This window comes from Suricata suricatta, chromosome X (genome assembly GCF_006229205.1).
Source record: "Suricata suricatta isolate VVHF042 chromosome X, meerkat_22Aug2017_6uvM2_HiC, whole genome shotgun sequence".
Taxonomy (NCBI): Eukaryota; Metazoa; Chordata; class Mammalia; order Carnivora; family Herpestidae; genus Suricata; species Suricata suricatta.
Window position 1 is genome coordinate 64,068,154 of NC_043717.1, and position 18,027 is coordinate 64,086,180.

Consider the following 18,027-nt stretch of genomic DNA (forward strand, 5'->3'; position numbering starts at 1 on the left):
TAATGTCTCCTCAACCCTTTGAATTAGTTGTTTTATGTTTTATAATTTTGTCAATGTTCTGAATTCCCCCATGAAACTCTAAGCTATCTTTTACTTCAGTTGATGTTGTAGTGATTTGGGTTGTGGTATAATATTACACGTGGAAATAGGACACCATTAGAGAGAAATAAATGCTTTGCACAAAACACATAAACCTCTATATTAGTTTTTATTACTGCACAAACAGTGGTAAAGGGATGACGTAACTAATATTGGAGTCCTGCACATGAGACCAATTGTATTTACATCTTAGGGGACTCAGGATAGAACTTTCTAATTTTAGCTGTAACCCTTTTGAAAGATAGGAATGAATCTGGACACTCTAGTCATTAATGTACACACAGTCACTATTTCCTATTATGTCTGTGTTGTGTAGAGTTTACTGACCTCATCCTTCCACTGAAGCCTTGATTTTAAGTTATACTTACATGAACTGTAACTAAATAATTAAAAGTCTGAATCTCTATATATGAAAGGTCAAAGTTTTAGGAGACTTTGAAGGGTTTTCATTTACATGTATGTATATGTTCTATAGGTACATTTATTTACTTACTTTGTTTTGACATGGAGAGCTAGCAAGGGGGAAAACCTTGCTGTCTCTTGGGATCCTCTGTTGTTTTTGCTGAATGTTTTTTTTCCCCTTTGATCATGCTGATTAATATAAGTGGGACCTGTGAAAAGAAGGGCTTCAAAAGTTGTGAAGGCTTGAGGTAGATTTGTTTTAAAACCTTAAACTGTTTTGGGGGGCCTGGGTACCTCAGTCGGTTAATCATCAGACACAGGTCATGATCTCACAGCTCATGAGATTTAGGCTCTTTGGAACCTGCTTGGGTTTCTCTCTCTCTCTCTGCCCCTCCTGCTACTGGTTGTGTGTGTGTGTGTGAGTGTGTGTGTGTGTGTGTGTGTGTGTGTCTAATAAGCATTATAAATCTTAATATATTTTGATAATCTTTGTCAAAATTATGCATGACATATAAATAGACTCTCTCTACAGTCTCTTTCCCCTTTGTAATTCCATGTCATTTCAGTGAGAATTAGCTAGCATTAAATATAATTAGAAATAAATATATGCAAAGTTGAATAGTAACAAGTTAAACATATGCATTAATAAGAGTATCAAATATTAAATTATGAAAGCCTTTTTAAAAATTAATCAGTAGTAAAACTCTGGTATGTTTAGATTCCTCTGCATATTTCATACTAATTAAACTGGTTTCAGTAAATGAATGATGAATGTTATTAACTGTTTATATTATTTAAAAGGAGTTTTTAATTTATGCCTAAAATTCATACTGTAATTTGGAATAGAACATTTAAAGAACAATCAGGTTTTTGGTTTTTAACATTTTAAAAGTTTAATACAGTCTTCACTATGTTATTTCACATATATTATTTCACTTAATAGTCACAAAGACTGCATGGGGTATAGGTACTATTATCATCCCTATTTTGAGGATGAGAAAACAAGCTCAGAGAGTTTAATTGATTGTAAATAACACAACTAGAATATGGTAGGGATGGGATTGGAACCTACATCTGTCTTTTTCTAAAACTTCCACTTTTAAACATGCATATGGTCTCAGCATATTCCACTGGTGGATGGTGGGATATTTTCCTGATCTTTGAATAAATTTGGGGAAAGATTTTTAATTTTTAACTTCTTGAGTAAAGAACCAGATGCTGTATTTCCTGATGGATATAGCCAAGCCTTTTATACTAGTTCAGAAGATACTACCCTAGTATGGGTTTATTCTCTTGCTCTCTAGCTAATCTTCCTGGCTTCTTTTTCAGTCTTCAGATCTAATTCTGGCCTCTTGCTCACTTATAAATGAATCTTTCTGACTGATCTTCCTTTTGTTTTTGTTTGGTGGCTTATTTGTTCCACCTGGCACCCTCAAAAGTACTGGCCACAACATCATCTTAGATGTATAGCACGTCAAGGCAACTCATTGACTTAGGTGACTTAATAACATAAAATCACCAATATGTTACTAACAAAAGAATATAAACTATAGAGCTCATCCAAAGTCAGTGGTGGCGGGGAGTATAAGCTACATTCTGGTCCTATTCTTTTCAATGAGCTGCCTTGCCTAAATCTTAATTGGAAGTTTTAGTTGGGTTCTCCAGATATCTTTCCTTAGCAGTATTTAGTAGATTTCTTATAAAGCTTAGGACTTTAAAAGACACAAAAAGCATGGTGAAAAAAGTATTTATCACACCTAAATGAATGATGTAAGCTGTTAAAGAAAGCAAAGTATGTGTTTGTGTGTCTAGACATAGGTATTATATATATGTGTGTGTGTGTGTGTGTATATATATATATATATATATATATATATATATATATATATATAAAATAGATGTAAGATAGATAGAAGCTCAATGCGGGTGTTATAGAAAATCATCTTCTGGTCCTTTTAGTAATTTCTAGCGGCAGGATTGAAATAAACATGGGCTTTGGATTTAGACCTGGGTGTGAGTCCCAGAACTGATACTTGTTGAGTGATGTTTGGAAAGTTACTTAACTACTTTCCTTCTCAGTTTATTTATCTGAAAACAAGTTTTAGAATGACTAAAGTTTAAACAGATTTGACAATGTGAAAACTGGAAAGGATTCTGAGCAAGTGGAGCTATTACACTTTGCTGAACGAATGCCAAATAGGTTAGCCATTTTGGAAAGCTATTTCTTAAAAAGTGAAACATATGCTTATCATGAAGCCCAGCAATTTCACCCCTAGTTACTTTCCCAATAAAAATGATGGATGTTTATAGCAGTTATATTCATAAGTGTGAAAACCTGGAAATAACCAAGATACTAATCAACTGATGAATAGATTAACAAAAAAAACAACTGTGGTATATCCATACAGGAAGAAGGAATGGGCCATTGATAAATGGAACACAATGGTTGAATATCATAATATTTTTGCTAAATGAAAAAAGCCAGACACAAAACATGCATACTTTATAATTCCATTTCTAGTAAGATTCTAGAAAAAGCAAAACTAGGGTCACAAATCAGATAAGTGTTGCCAGGGGGCTGGGAGTTTGGAAAAAGGATTGACTGTAAAAAGGAATAATGGAGTATTTTGTAGTGATGAAAATGCTGTATATCTTCTTTGTATTGGAGGTTTCATGATTATGCATTTGTCAAAATGATTAATTTTGTTGTATGTAAATTTTCAGTAAAAAAGGAAAGAAAAAAACCTTATGTTTTAGAGTGGTAATGGGAATTAGATCATTCTGCTTCCCTGTTTTTTATTCTGTTTGGTTCTTCATTATCCTCTGCTGCTTCTATGTCTCTTTTGTAAATGAAGGGTCTGTGATAAATTACAATTTCTTATTTCAGAACTGAGCTACTACAGAAAATATATGTATTTATCTGTCCTTATTTGCAATTTCTGAGGCAGATTTGAAATCGAGTCATCAACTGTATATTTATATCTTTAGATATTCAAATTAGTATGGAATAACTCAGAGCTGAAATTTGCATACTCTGTAAAATATACCAAATATACTTGCTTGGACTGAATTCCTGATCTCTGTCCTGTGGCAGTGGGTATTTATAGTGTGGTTGGGAGGGTGTATAAAGCAATCTTGATTTTTGAGCCTGAGTTCTGCCTGAGAAAGGCAGTGTTCTATGTCAGTGGTTCTCTCTCTCTTTTTTTTTTTAACAGTTTATTGTCAAATTGGTTTCCATATAACACCCAGTGCTTCTCCCCACAAGTGCCCCCCACCATGACCATCAACCCCTCCCTCCCTCCCCCTCCCCCTTCAGTCCATGGTTCGTTTTCAGTATTCAGTAGTCTCCCTTGATCTGTGTCCCTCACTCTCCCCCGCTCTCTTTCCCCTTTCCTCTCCCCATGGTCCCCTACCGGGTCTCTCCTGTTAGACCTATGAATGCAAACATATGGTATCTATCCATCTCTGCCTGACTTATTTCGCTTAGCATGACAGCCTCAAGGTCCATCCACTTTGCTACAAATGGCCATATTTCATTCTTCCTCATTGCCATATAGTACTCCATTGTATATACATACCACGTCTTCTTGATCCATTCATCAGGTGATGGACATTTAGGCTCTTTCCATGATTTGGCTATTGTAGAAAGTGCAGCTATGAACATTGGCGTACATGTGCCGCTATGCATCAGCACTTCTGTATCCCCTGGGTAAATCCCTAGCAGTGCTACTGCTGGGTCATAGGGGAGTTCTATTGATCGTTTTTTGAGGAACCTCCACACTGTTTTCCAGAGCGGCTGCACCAGTTTACAACAGTGGTTGTAAACTGATTCCAACAACAGTGTAGAAGGGTGCCCGTCTCTCCACACCCTCGCCAGCATCTATAGTCTCTCGATTTGTTCATTTTAGCCACTCTGACTGGCCTGAGGTGGTATCTCAGTGTGGTTTTGATTTGAATTTCCCTGATGATGAGTGACGCTGAGTATCATTTCATGTGCCTGTTGGCCATCTGGATGTCCTTTTTGGAGAAGTGTCTATTCATGTCTTCTGCCCATTTCTTCACTGGATCATTCATTTTTCATGTATGGAGTTTAGTGAGCTCCTTGTATATTTTGGATACTAGCCCTTTATGTCAGTGGTTCTCAGACTTGACTGAGCATTAGAATCACCTAGAGGTTTAGTTAAAACATAGATTGCTGAGCCCCATCTCCAGTGTTACTGATTTGGTGGGTTTGGAGTGGGGCCCAGGGATATTTATTTCTGACAAGTTCTCAGTTGTTTTTGTTGTTGTTACTGCTGCAGCTGGTTTGGAGCACATACCTTGACAACCACTGATTTATAATTACTTCAGTATCAGGATTCTTGCCTATGTAGAATTGCCAACATTTTGTATTTAAACTTCATCATTCCATGGCTACTTTTGTATTGGGTAAAATCTCTATCTATCTATCATCTATCTATCTATCTATCTATCTATCTATCTACACACACACACACACACACACACACACACACACACACACACACATAAAGAGAGAGAAAGAAAAAGAAAGAGAAAATAGCATTTGGCTAGAGGCCACAAACTGTTTAGTGTCTGACAGAAAAATGGTGCTGGCTGGCAAGAGAAAAAGGAGGGTAAAAAAAAAAAAAGCTATGTTTAGTTGCATTCCTTACTTTTAACCTACCGAGTATCATCATGCTACATAATTATCTGTCTAGTAACAGGCTCCTTTTGTACTTCCATTCTGTCTACTTTAAAAGTCTTGTATATTCTAACTATGCTTCAACTGACCATTGGCCTAAAATATTCTGTTAAGACTTTTTACTGCCTGGTTTTCTCACACTTAGGTTCATGAGTATCCTATGTTTTTTCAAACCAAAAATAATTTCCACTGAGTAAAACCAACGTACCATAAACCACAGAATTTGAAGATGTCTGGGATGTGTGGGTGACTAATTTTAAGTGAACAGATATAAATCATGTTCTTACACCACTTTCCTAAACCAAGGAAAAAATAACTAATAATTTTAATATCACTGGATGTGAAAATAATATGAGTAAAATTTAGAATCTTGAAAAACAATTTATAAGTATTAAATATAAGGATGTCATAGATTATTTTATCTTCCTAGATGCCAAAAGAGATACCCAGGACTGTGTACATGGATCTGTTCACAATTCCTATCATTTTAAGAATTCCTATTATTTAAAAATATACCAATATACCAATGTAATATACCAATGTAAAGGTATATTGTACTGTAATATCTGTTGGCATATTCTTCTTAGAGCTGATGTCACTTTCTTTTTCCACTAGCACCCCATTGATTAGGGAGAGTCTTTAGAGAAAATGGCTCATTGTACTGATTACATTCCTCTATTGAATAGTAGTTTGCTGCCAATTATCGTTACAATGCCATGTTGATTTTTTCTCATTTTCACTATGGACATTAAAGCTGAATTTGTTTTAAATGAACCCCATATATATAGGGGATATGATTGGCTCTGAATATTTGAGGCTAGATCAGAATGTTGGGTCAAGGGGATTGAAATGTGTTAGGTACTCCACAGGAAATTTTTGGACATATGACTACTTGTTAACTGTAATCTAATTCCATATTTTGTAAAAAGAATAAAAGAATGAAGCTGCAGAGACCCTAGTTTGGAGAATCCTGTCACATTAAAGAAAAGGTAAACAAGGCTAAACTAGAATGTTATCAGACAAAAGGAAAAGGAGGGGAGGGGAAATATGTGGGAGTCATTCTACAAGTAGCATATTCATGACTGGATGAGAGAAAATCAAAGCAAGCTATACATGATCAGTCTTCCACACATGGGACTTTATTTCCTGCCGTTCTTCCAAGACTTCTTATTTAGCTGCAGCCACACAAGTCTTGTCACAGTTTCTGGAATACTGCAATCATACTAGCTACTTCCTTAGAACTCGATTTGTTCTTCATCCTTCTGTGAAAGTCCTCACTTCCTGGAAGACTCTGCTCAAATGCCCCCCAATCAAACAGTCTTTCCCCTGAATACACATTTATTTAAAAAAAATTTTTAATGTTTTTCTTTATTTATTCTCGAGAGACAGAGACAGTGCAAGCAGGGGAGGGTCAGTGAGAAAGGGAGACACAGAATCCGAAGCAGGCTCCAGGCTGTGAGCTAGCTGTCAGCACAGAGCCGGACGTGGGGCTCGAACCCATGAACCGCGAGATCATGAGCTGAGCCAAGGCCAGATGCTTAACCAGCTGAGCCACCCAGGCGCCCCACCCTTGACTACACATTAAAAAAAAATCACATCCTGGCATTCGTTATTTCATTTACCAAAGTTGATTTTTCTTCATAGCTCTAAGCCGCTAACATTTTGTTATATACTTGTTTATCTGTTTATTATGTCTCCCTGTTTTTGGGTAGAAAGCTACATGAGGGTAAAGGCTTAGTTTTGTTGCCTGTTATATCTCTATCACCCAGAACATGGCTGGTTCTTAGTAGGTACTTAATAAATATTTGTTGAATGAATGAAAGGAATACAAAGGTGAAAGAGGTGGGGATCAAACAATTACACCTGTATTTCAAGTCTGAAGGATTCAAAGAATAGTGGGATTATTAACAGTATGGAAGAGTGGAAGAAAAGTTGATAGAAGGTAACAAAGACACAGGGGAAGATCAATTTGGCTTAAATATGCTGGCTTAAGTATCTGATTCTGGTGAAACAACCGAGGTAGTACTGTGGAGTAGGTAATCTAAAATATGAAGAGAAGTCTGGGATTGAGGTAAAGATCTCTGAATCTTCTTCGTAGAGTCAATACTTCTAGCAATGGAAGTAGAAAAATATGACAAGTGATATAAAGACAGGATTATCATATTTGAAAATCAAAATTTCATTTTGGAAATTTAATGTTTTAAGTATATAAATTATTTATACATATTTTTTGTTTATTTCATAGCTGGGTTAACAACTTTGGCCATGAAGGTCTCGGCCTCTTATTGGATGTGCTGGAAAAGCTTCTGGACAAGAAACAGTAAGAATAAACATGAAAAAAATCACTGAAGGAGAAAATTTTGAGTACAACATAACCTGTTTATTTCTCCTTTATTCAGGCAAGAAAATATAGACAAGAAGAATCAGTATAAACTTATTCAGTGCCTCAAAGCATTTATGAATAATAAGGTAAGTAGTATTTATTTCTGCCTGTCACAAAAGGTGAGAACTTGTCCAACAGTATATGGAAATATGAAACAGACAAAATAGTAGGTACTTATTCAGTTGTCAGAGGGTCTTTATGGTGTAAAACATAAGCTTCACTTAAACATATTTAAAAATATACTTTGCTTCTCAAAATATTTATTGATAGGTTTTTAGAATTATGGAAATATAAGCCTGTTCCCAAATAAGATAATACTTTTTTCTTTTATAACTAAATGCTATATGTTAAATACCATTTTTTACAGGATTTTTATTTCATTGAAAAGAAAAATCCAAAACTATGGTTTGACTTGTTTACTAAGAACATTATGATGAAGATTTTTCTTTTGTGTTCAATTAATGTCAGTGAGTTAATATATATAGAAGACATTTTTGGAAGATAGCAGGGATTTTTTTTACTATATCTATAGCAATTTCAGTATGAGGGGCTTTATGAATTCTAGACAAGAGTGTTTTTTTTCCTAATAGTAATCTTTGTACAGGTTATGAAGTTATAGTTGTTTTTTCTGTAAACTATTTTGTTACTGTATTAACATGATGTACTCTATATTCCTGTAAGTAAGATACCACTGACTAATTAATTAATTGTATATTTCTCTTTAGATGGTGTTTTTGATAATCTCAAAATATTTAATAGAAATAATTATAACAGTGACCCAAAACTGGACAAATGTGTAGCTATTAACATAATATAAATGTGTAGCTATTAATAAGTAATGCAATAAAATTGTTTAATCTGAAAACAGTCTTTTTAAACATAGGATTATATATATATATATATATATATATATATATATATATAATGTACACATGTATCAGTGTATCAGCAAAGAACTTTCAGCATGTGTAGAGGTTAATTGCTAGTTGACATAAGATTGCTGTATAGACTATACTAATTGGGCTGTTCATGGAAGTCTCTTTCAGAAAGCTTTCCATCAGCATCAATACAGAATTCCTGAATTTTTGTACCTTTAGTGTTTTGCATGAGAATTATGCAGATTCTGATCTCTTAAGAAGAAAACACTTAATGAACCTTGCATCTCCACAAATCAAGATAAATCTCTTTATTCAATTGACAGAAACAAAGAAGTAATAAAACAGTAGAAGTACTAGAAAGTGAGATATATAGTAGATGATTTACCACTAAGTTGAGTGGCATTTGGAAAATCACTTGACCTCTCTGGCTATCAATCCCCTCATATGTAAAATTAGTTTTAGAACCCTTAGTTTTAAATTCTTATTGACTTACGTTGTCAACTCTCACAGCTTCCCAGGATACTAAATAACTATAATCAGGGTTGCAACTAGAGAAATTCATGGTAGTGAGATTTCCTGTAGAGCCTTGTCTCACAAGGCATTACTTTTTATGTTAAAACATAACTACTTATTACTTAAGGAGCTTGGCAGTTTTAAAGAACATGATTTTTTCACTTAGATCTTGCATATAAATGCTTAATAAATGAATAAATCATTAATATTTTAATTATAGGCATGTGAAATAATAGGCATACACATTCAATATAAAAATATATGTATACTAATATATCCACTCCATGTGGAATAAATTGTCATAGTCAAAACATAGCACTTGCATCTGAAATGAGCTAAACTTCATAGTTGTTGGCCCCAAGAAGTTTAGATAACTTTCTCTTTTCCTTTAAACAAAACATGTAATCATAAGACCATAATAAAATGAAAAAGTAACCCATTGCCTCCTAGCTTCCATTGCTGTCATATTGCTCTTAGGTTTAGATTGATTGTTTCTTCTTTTCTCAGATTTCTGTTTAAATTCTAGTAGGTTAACATACAGTGCAATATTAGTTTCAGGAGTAGAATTTAGTGATTCATTACTTACATACAATACCTAGTGATCATCACAACAAGTGCCCTCATCAATACGCATCACTCATCTAGCCCATTGCCACCCACTTCCCTCCATCTACCGTTAGTTTATTCTCTAAGAATTTCTCATAGTTCATTTCACTTTTTGTTTCCCCCACTTCCCATATGTTCATCTAGTTTGTTTATTAAATTCCATATATGAGTGAAATCATTTGGTATTTATCTTTGACTGATTTTCTTTAGCATAATGCACTCTAACTCTATCCATATCATTGCAAACAGTAATATTTCATTCTTTTGATGGCTGAATAATATTCCATTGTAGATACCACCTCTTCTTTATCCATTCATCAGTTGATGGACATTTGGGCTCTTCCATAATTTGACTATTGTTGATAGTGCTGCTGTAAACATTGGGAGTGCATATGCCCCTTCAAATCTACATTTTTGTATCCTTTGGGTTAATGCCTCATATTGCAATTGCTGGAATGTAGGGTAATTCTAGTTTGAATTTCTTGAGGAACCTCCACACTATTTTCCAGAATGGTTGCACCAAGTTTGCATTCCCACCAGCAGTGCAAGAGGGTTCCCCTTTCTTTGCATCCTCGCCAACATCTGTTGTTTTCTGTGTTGTTAATTTTTCTCCACTCTGATAGGTATGAGGTGGTATCTCATTATGGTTTTGATTTGTATTTCTCTGGTGATGAGGAATGTGGAGCATCCTTTCATGTGTCTGTTAAGCATCTGGATGTCTTCTTTGGACAAGTGTCTATTCTTGTCTTCTGCCTGTTTCTTCACAGGATTACTTGTTTTTGGTGTGTTGAGTTTGATAAGTACTTTATACATTTTGGATACTAACCTTTTGTCAGATATGTCATTTGTAAGTATCTTCTCCCATTCTGTAGGTAGCCTTTTATTTTTGTTTATCATTTCCTTTACTGTGTGCTTTTTATCTTGATGAAGCCCCAATAGTTTATTTTTGTCTTCGTATCATTTGCATCTGGAGACACATCTAGTAAGAATTTTTTTCAACTGAGGTCTAAAAGGTTCTTCTTGCTGCCTGTATTTCTTCTAAGATTTTGATGGTTCCCTGTATTATATTTAGGTCTTTCATCCATTTGAACTTATTCTTTTATGGTGTAAGAAAGTAGTGTAATTTCATTCTTCTGCATGTTGCTGTCCAGTTTTCCCTAAACCATTTGTTGAAGAGGCTTTCTTTTTTCCATAGGATATTCTTTTCTGTTTTGTCAAATATTAGTTGGCCATATAGTTGTAGGTCCATTTCTGCCTTTTCTATTCTGTTCCACTGATCTATGTGTCTGTTTTTGTGTCAGTACCATACTCTCTAATGACAATAGCTTCATTACTAGCTTTATATATAGGTTTCTATTTATTTTTGTCATCTTTAGGTTCTTTCATAACTGTTCCATAGTTTTCAGAGTACAGATTTTTTTTACCTCTTTGGTTAGGTTTATTCCTACACATCTTATGGTTTTTGTTGCAATTATAAATGGGATTGGTTCCTTGATTCCTGCCTCTTAATTATTGGTGCATAGAGAGACAACAGATTTCTCTATGTAGATTTTATATTCTTCAACTTTTCTGAATTTGTGTATCAGTTCTAGAAATTGTTTGGTGGAGTCCTTAAGGTTTTCTACATAGAATGTCATGTGGTCTGCAAATAATAAAATTTTGACATCTTACTTGCTGATATTTTTATTTCATTTTGTTTTCAATTGCTGAGGCTAGACTTCCAGTACTCTGTCAGATAACAATGAATAAGAGTGGACATCCTTTTCTTGTTCTAGACCTTAGAGGAAAATCTCTTAGTTGATATTAGACATGAGTCTTTTGCATATGGCCTTTATGATGTTGAAGTATATTTCCTCTATCCCTACTTTGTTGAGGTTTTTTATGAAGAATGGATGCTGTGATTTGTCACATGCTTTATCTACATCTATTGAGAGGATCATATAGTTTGTATCCTTTCTTTTATTAACGCAGTTTATCACATTCATTGATTTGCAATTATGGAACTATCCTTGCAGCACAAGAATAAATTCAATTTAATCATAGTGAATAATTCCTTAATGTAATGCTGGATTTGAATTCCTGGCATCTGGTTGAGAATTTTTCATCCATGTTCTTCGGGAGTATTAACCTATAATTTTCCTTTTTAGTGGTGTTTGTCTGCTTTTGGAATCAAGGTAATGCTGGCCTCATAGACTGACCTTGGAAATTTTCCTTCCGTTTCTACTTTTTGGGACAATTTGAGAGGAATAGACATTAACTCTTCTTTAAATATCTGGTAGAATTCCACCGGAAAGCTACATGGCCCTGGACATTTGTTTGTTGGAGATTTTTGATTACTGATTCAAATTTCTTTACTGGTTATCAGTCCATTAAAAATTTCTATTTCTTTATGTTTCAGATTTTGTGGTTAAATGTTTCTATGAATTCATCCATTTATTCCAGATTGCCCAATTGTATTTCTGTGGTGTTAGTTGTGATAGCTCCTCTTTCATTTATGATTTTATTTGTTTGGGGCCTTTGTCTTTTTTATTTATAAGTCTGGCTAGGGGTTTATCAATTTTATTAATTTTTTTTAGAGAACTAGCTCCTTGTTTTATTGATCTGTTCCGGTTTCTTTTTTTCTTGTTTCTATGTCACTTATTTCTGCTCTAGTCTTTATTATCTCCCTTCTTTTGCTGGCTATAGCTTTATTTCCCTTTCCTTTTCTAGCTCCTTTAGATTTAATGTTAGGTTGTATAACTGAAAATTTTCTGGCTTCTTGATATAGGCCTTTTTTAATTTCCTGGTTAACCCATTCATTCATTAGTAGGATGTTCTTTAACCTCCATGTGTTTGTGGTCTTTCCAATTTTTTTTTGTGGTTGACTTAAGTTTTATAGCATTATGATCACAAATTATACGTGGTATGATCTCTGTCTTTTTGCAATTGTTGAGGCCTGATTTATGATTCGGTATGGGAACTATTATAATGAATGTTCCATGTGCATTTGATAAAAAATATGTATTCTGCTGCTCTATTATGAAATGTTATGAATATGTCTGTTAAGTCCATCTGGTCAAGTTTCTCATTCAAAACCATTGTTTCTGTGTTGATTTTCTGCTTAATGGATCTGTCCATTGCTGTAAGTGGAATGTTAAATATCCTACTATTATTGTATTATTATCACTGAGAGTCTTTATGTTTGTTATTAACTGTTTTGCATATTTGAGTGTTTTATTTTTGGGGCATAAATGTTTACAATTATCAGATCTTATTGAATAGACTGCTTTATCATGATATATCACCCTTCTTCATCTCTTCTTACAGTCTTTGGTTTAAAACCTAGTTTGTCTGGTATAACTTTGGATATTTTGGCTTTCTTTTGATGTCCATTAGCATGATACATAGTTCTCCATCATCCTCATTTGAAATCTGCAGCTGTCTTTAGGTCTCAAATGTGTCTCTTGTAGTCACCAGATAGATGAGTCTTGTTTTTTTCTTTTTATCCTTTCTGATACCCTATGTCTTTTGATTGGAACAGTTTAACCATTTTACATTCAGAGTGATTATTGATAGATATGAATTTAGTGCCATTGTATTATCTGTGAAGCCAGCGTTTCTATAGATTTTCTCTCTTTCTGTCTTTGGAGAGTCTTTGTTGTTTTTGGTCTTTCTTTCCCACTCAAATAGTCTCCTTTAATATTTCTTACAGGGTTGGTTTGGTGATCAGGTACTCCTATAGCTTTTGTTTCTTTGGAAAGCTCTTTATCTCTCGTATTATGAATGACAGCCTTTCTGCCTGCATTTTTTTCTAGTTTAGCCTGTTGAATATATCATGCCACTTGCTTTTGGTCTAATAGGTTTCTGTGGAGAGATTGGTCAGGGACCTGATTTATTTTCCCTTGTAGTTTAGGGATTTCTTTTCTCTTATTGCTTTCAGGATTCTTTTCTTATCTATTTAGTTTGAAAATTTTACTATGATATATCTTGGTGGTGAGAGGCTTTTGTTGATTTTGATGGGAGTTTTTGTGCCTCTAAGATTTGCATGTCTGTTTCCTCCCCAGATTAGGGAGGTTTTCAGCTATAATCTTCTTAAGTAAACCTTATGCCCCCCTTTCCCTCTCTTTTTCTATGATTCCTATGATACAAATGTTATTACACTTAAAGGAGTTGCTGAGTTCCCTAAGTCTACATTTGTGGTCCAATATTTTTCTTTCCCCCTTCTTTTCACCTTCACTATTTTCCATAATTTCACCTTCTGATCACTTATTTGTTCCTCTACCTCTTCCATCCTCTGTTCAGTACATCAGTCAGTTTTGTATCTGTTACAGCATTTTTTATTTCAAACTTACTAGTTTTTAGGACTTTTATCTCTGTGGTAAAGGTCTCTAATTTTCTCTATGTTTTTCTCAAGCCCTGCTAGTATCCTTATGATTGTTGTTTTAAATTCTAGTTCCTTCCCATTACTTATATCAATTTTTATTAGTTCCTTGGCTGTGGCCTCTTGTTCTTTTCTTTTGGGGGGGGGGATTAATTCCTCTGTCTTTTCATTTATTCTAGGTCTCTATTTTTTGTGTGTTAGGAAAGCCTGTTCCTAGTGTTTCTTTTACTAGAGCTGAAGCTCTGCAACACCGTAGGATCAGTACACCTGCTCTGTGTGTGTGTGGTGGTGGAGTTGTATGGGCCTTCTGTAAGAGAGGTCTGCTGCACTCTGGCTGTCAGTCACACTTGCCCTATTAAAAATGCACCTTCAGACGACAGAGGGACATGGATTGGTTTGAGTGTCTCAAGCCTCCACTGTGTGTGCTGCGCTGCTCTTTGAAGTTTGTTGGTGCTATTGGAGGGGTGAAGAATTGTGTGGGCTCACAGTCTTCCATTGAGGCGGTGATTTGTATCCTCTGCTGTTCTGATAGCCCTCACAGAAGAGCGGGCAGTTTCCCTTCCTGTGCCAGGCTTCTGTAAGATTCCTGAGCTTACCCTGTATCTCCACTGTCTTTACACCCAGCGGGGTGCAGTGCTCCTGTGATTTATGTCAGATGCATGGCTGGGATTCACAGCTCCAAATTTTAGGGACCCAGTGCAACAGAGACCCATGCTATCCTCTGGGGGAGGGTCTCGCTGCGCTATGGCTGGTAGCACTTTTTCCGAGAAAAGCAGTTGCACAAATGCGAAGTGGCTTGGAGTTCATGGTAAATCATAGCAAAAACTGGCATCCAGGTTAGCTGCCCTCAGCAGGATTTTCTGCCTATGTGCTAATGAATGGGTCAGCTCATGGTGCCTGCTGGCTCCTTTGTCCCCTGACAGGCAGTGCTGCCTTTCCCAAATGCCCTCCAAGAAGGGGAACTGTCCCTTCAGTGCAACCCAGGGGATTCTCAGATCACATTCTCTGCTCTTGGGCCCCTGACCTCCTTCTCCACAGGAGAACTGCTAAGCCAGCCAGTCTTGAACCTGACAATGGTGTGGACTTCAATTTCAGATTTAATGTACACTTTTATTTTTTTTATTTTTGTTCTTTATAATAGTTTATTGTCAAATTGGTTTCCAAATAACACTTAGTGCTAATGTACACTTTTTTCCATAACATTTTATTGTCAAATTGTTTTCCATACAACACCCAGTGCTCTTCCCCTTAAGTGCCCTCCACCATCACCACCACCTCTTTTTCCCCCTTCCCCCTTCCCCTTCAACCCTCAGTTCATTCTCAGCATTCAATAGTCTCTCAAGTTTTGCATCCCTCTCTCTCCCCAACTCTCTCTCGCTCCTCCGCTCCTCCTGGTTCTCCATTAGGTCTCTCTTGTTTTCCTGCTAGACCTATGAGTGCAAACATATGGTTTCTGTTCTTCTCTGCCTGGCTTACTTCACTCAGCATGACACCCACAAGGTCCATCCACTTTCCTATGAAGGGCCATATGTCATTCCCTCTCATGGCCATGTAGTACTCCATCGTGAATATATACAACATCTTCTTGATCCATTCGTCAGGTGATGGACATTTAGGCTCCTTCCATGTTTTGGCTATTTTCGACATTGCTGCTATGAACATTGGGGTACATGTGATCCTATGCATCAGCAATTCTGTATCCCTTGGATAAATCCCTAGCAGTTCTATTGCTGGCTCATAAGGGAGTTCTATGGATAGTTTTTTGAGGAACCTCCACACTGTTTTCCAGAGTGGCTGCACCAGTTTACATTCCCACCAACAGTGTAAGAGGGTGCCCATCTCTCCACACCCTCTCCAACATCTATAGTCTCTTGCTTTGTTCATTTTAGCCACTCAGCCCCTCTTATTTTCCCAGTCAGTGGCTTTGGGGATGTGTTTTTCTTGTGTAGTGCCCGCCATGATGCTATATCTCACACTCTCTCTCCGTGGGATTAGTACTCCCTCCTTTCTGTAGTTCCCATGATCCTTTTCTCCCCCAAATCATATCACTGCATCTCTTATCTTCCATGTTGTGGCCTCTTTTCTCCCTGTAGTTGCGCAGTTTGTTCTGTCTTCAGATTGATTTTCTGGGTGTTAAGAATGTTTTTTTTTTTTTAAATGTTTATTTATTTTTGACAGAGAGGGAGAGACAGAGTGTGAGTCGGGAAGAGGCAGAGAGAGGGAGACACAGAATCTGAAGCAGGCTCCAGGCTCTGAGCTGCCAGCACAGATCCCGACTCAGGGCCCAAACTCACAAACTGTGAGATCATGACCTGAGCTGAAGTCGGAGGCTTAACTGACTGAGCCACCCAGGTGCCCCCAGAATGATTTGATAATATCTAGCTGTGTTCAAGGAATAAGGCAAGAATAAGGTCCTCCTACTATTTCACCAACTTCCCTTCTTCCCTTGGTCTATTTGATTTTTAAAGCTGTTATTTTAAGTTTGGTAATTGCACAGTAACCACCCATCTCTTAGTTTATACGTATGGTTTTCATTTATTTTCCTTGCTATTTAGTACCTACTGGCCACCAATATACGTGCTTGTCCATTCTGGGTTTTTTTGTTTGTTTGTTTGTTTTTGCTTCTTTTTCATCTTGTCTCTAACGTTTTTTTCCTGTCTTGTCTCTGCATATATTCTTTTTATTATGACCCTTGGTAAAGGCACATTTAAGAACTTTAGCTATATTCTCCCATAGCCCCCAAATTCTTTTGGAAGTTAAATTAGGAATCATGAAAATATTCATATATTTGGTACTTAACTAAAAGTTTGACATGACAATTTTGGTCTAATGAAATGTTGAATTCCACAGTTAAACTAAAAAGAAGCTATCATTTCATAAGAAATCTGAGAAATGCTTTATGGGACAAAGATAAAAGAAAATACCTCCTAAATATAGTAAAAATCCAATTTTAGCCCTTATTCTTTTCTCTTTTGGTTTTACACTGTATCTTTATTATTTTTAGGGTTCGGTGTTATCAATCCCAGCATAGCTTAAAAAATGAAATCAAAAGTTAATATAAAATAACAGTGAACCCATGGGGATTATCTATATTCCTGCTCCCATTTATTCTAACAATTTTTAACTGTTTAGCCAAATGTCTGCACATTTGTTTTAATAATGAGTTCTCCTTTCTCCCTTTAGCTATTTCTCATTGTTTATCTACTTTTTTTAGTGTTACTTTATTTTTATTTATTTATTTTTTATTAATTTAATTTCAACGTAGTTAACATACAGTGTAGTCTTTGCTTCGCCAGTAGAATCCAGTGATTCATCTCTTACATATACCCACTGCTCATCCTTAAAAGTGGCCTCTTTAAAGCCCTTCACACATGTAACCCACTCCCCCTCTACAACCCTTTCCAGCAACCCTCAATTTCTCCTCTGTATTTAAAAGACTCTTATGATTTGCCTCCCTCTCTGTTTTTGTCTTATTTTTCCATCCCTTCACCATGTTCATCTTTGAGTTTCTCAAATTCCACATCTGAGTGAAATCATGTGATATCTGTCTTTCTCTGACTGAATTATTTCACTTAGCATAATACCATCCAGTTATATCCACGTTGTTGCAAATGACAAGATTTCAATTTTAACCTTTTAAAACATTTCTTTACCTATTCCAACCTATAATACACACTGTGTGTTCAAATTTAAGTCTCGCAAATTAGTGAAAATGGTGCCTTCCCTACCTAGTTGACTGAGACACTTACCAAAACTCAGGCACCATTTCATTGGGTTCTGCTTTTGCAATGCAGCACAGCTTCCTGAAAGGGGGAAGATAGCAGATAGTATGGCAAAACCTGTATAGAGATTTATAGCTTCTTTACCCAGTATATATCATATACAGAAAAAGCTTTCCAACATTTTTCCCTTTGTGTAACTTTATTTTTACACAAAGTAGATAATTTAACAACAAATTCTAGACATCTCCAGGGAGATCCAATGGCATAAGTAGAGTTACATTGGGAAATCATATCAGTATGTACTTTACAGGTTTTTCTTTGTTGGGGAAATACTTATTGTTCACATATTTCTCCCAAATCTT

At 35.8% G+C, this 18,027-nt stretch overlaps 1 protein-coding gene across 1 annotated transcript in view; it reads left to right on the forward strand.

Moving 5' to 3' along the window:
- The window catches only part of DIAPH2 (diaphanous related formin 2), a 295,986-nt gene that overhangs the window by 217,810 nt on the left and 60,149 nt on the right, over positions 1 to 18,027 (forward strand). Inside the window, exons 5-6 of the mRNA XM_029930066.1 lie at positions 7,449 to 7,523; positions 7,603 to 7,672. Of these exons, the coding sequence (XP_029785926.1) occupies positions 7,449 to 7,523; positions 7,603 to 7,672 (145 nt within the window). The remainder of the gene's footprint in view (positions 1 to 7,448; positions 7,524 to 7,602; positions 7,673 to 18,027) is intronic.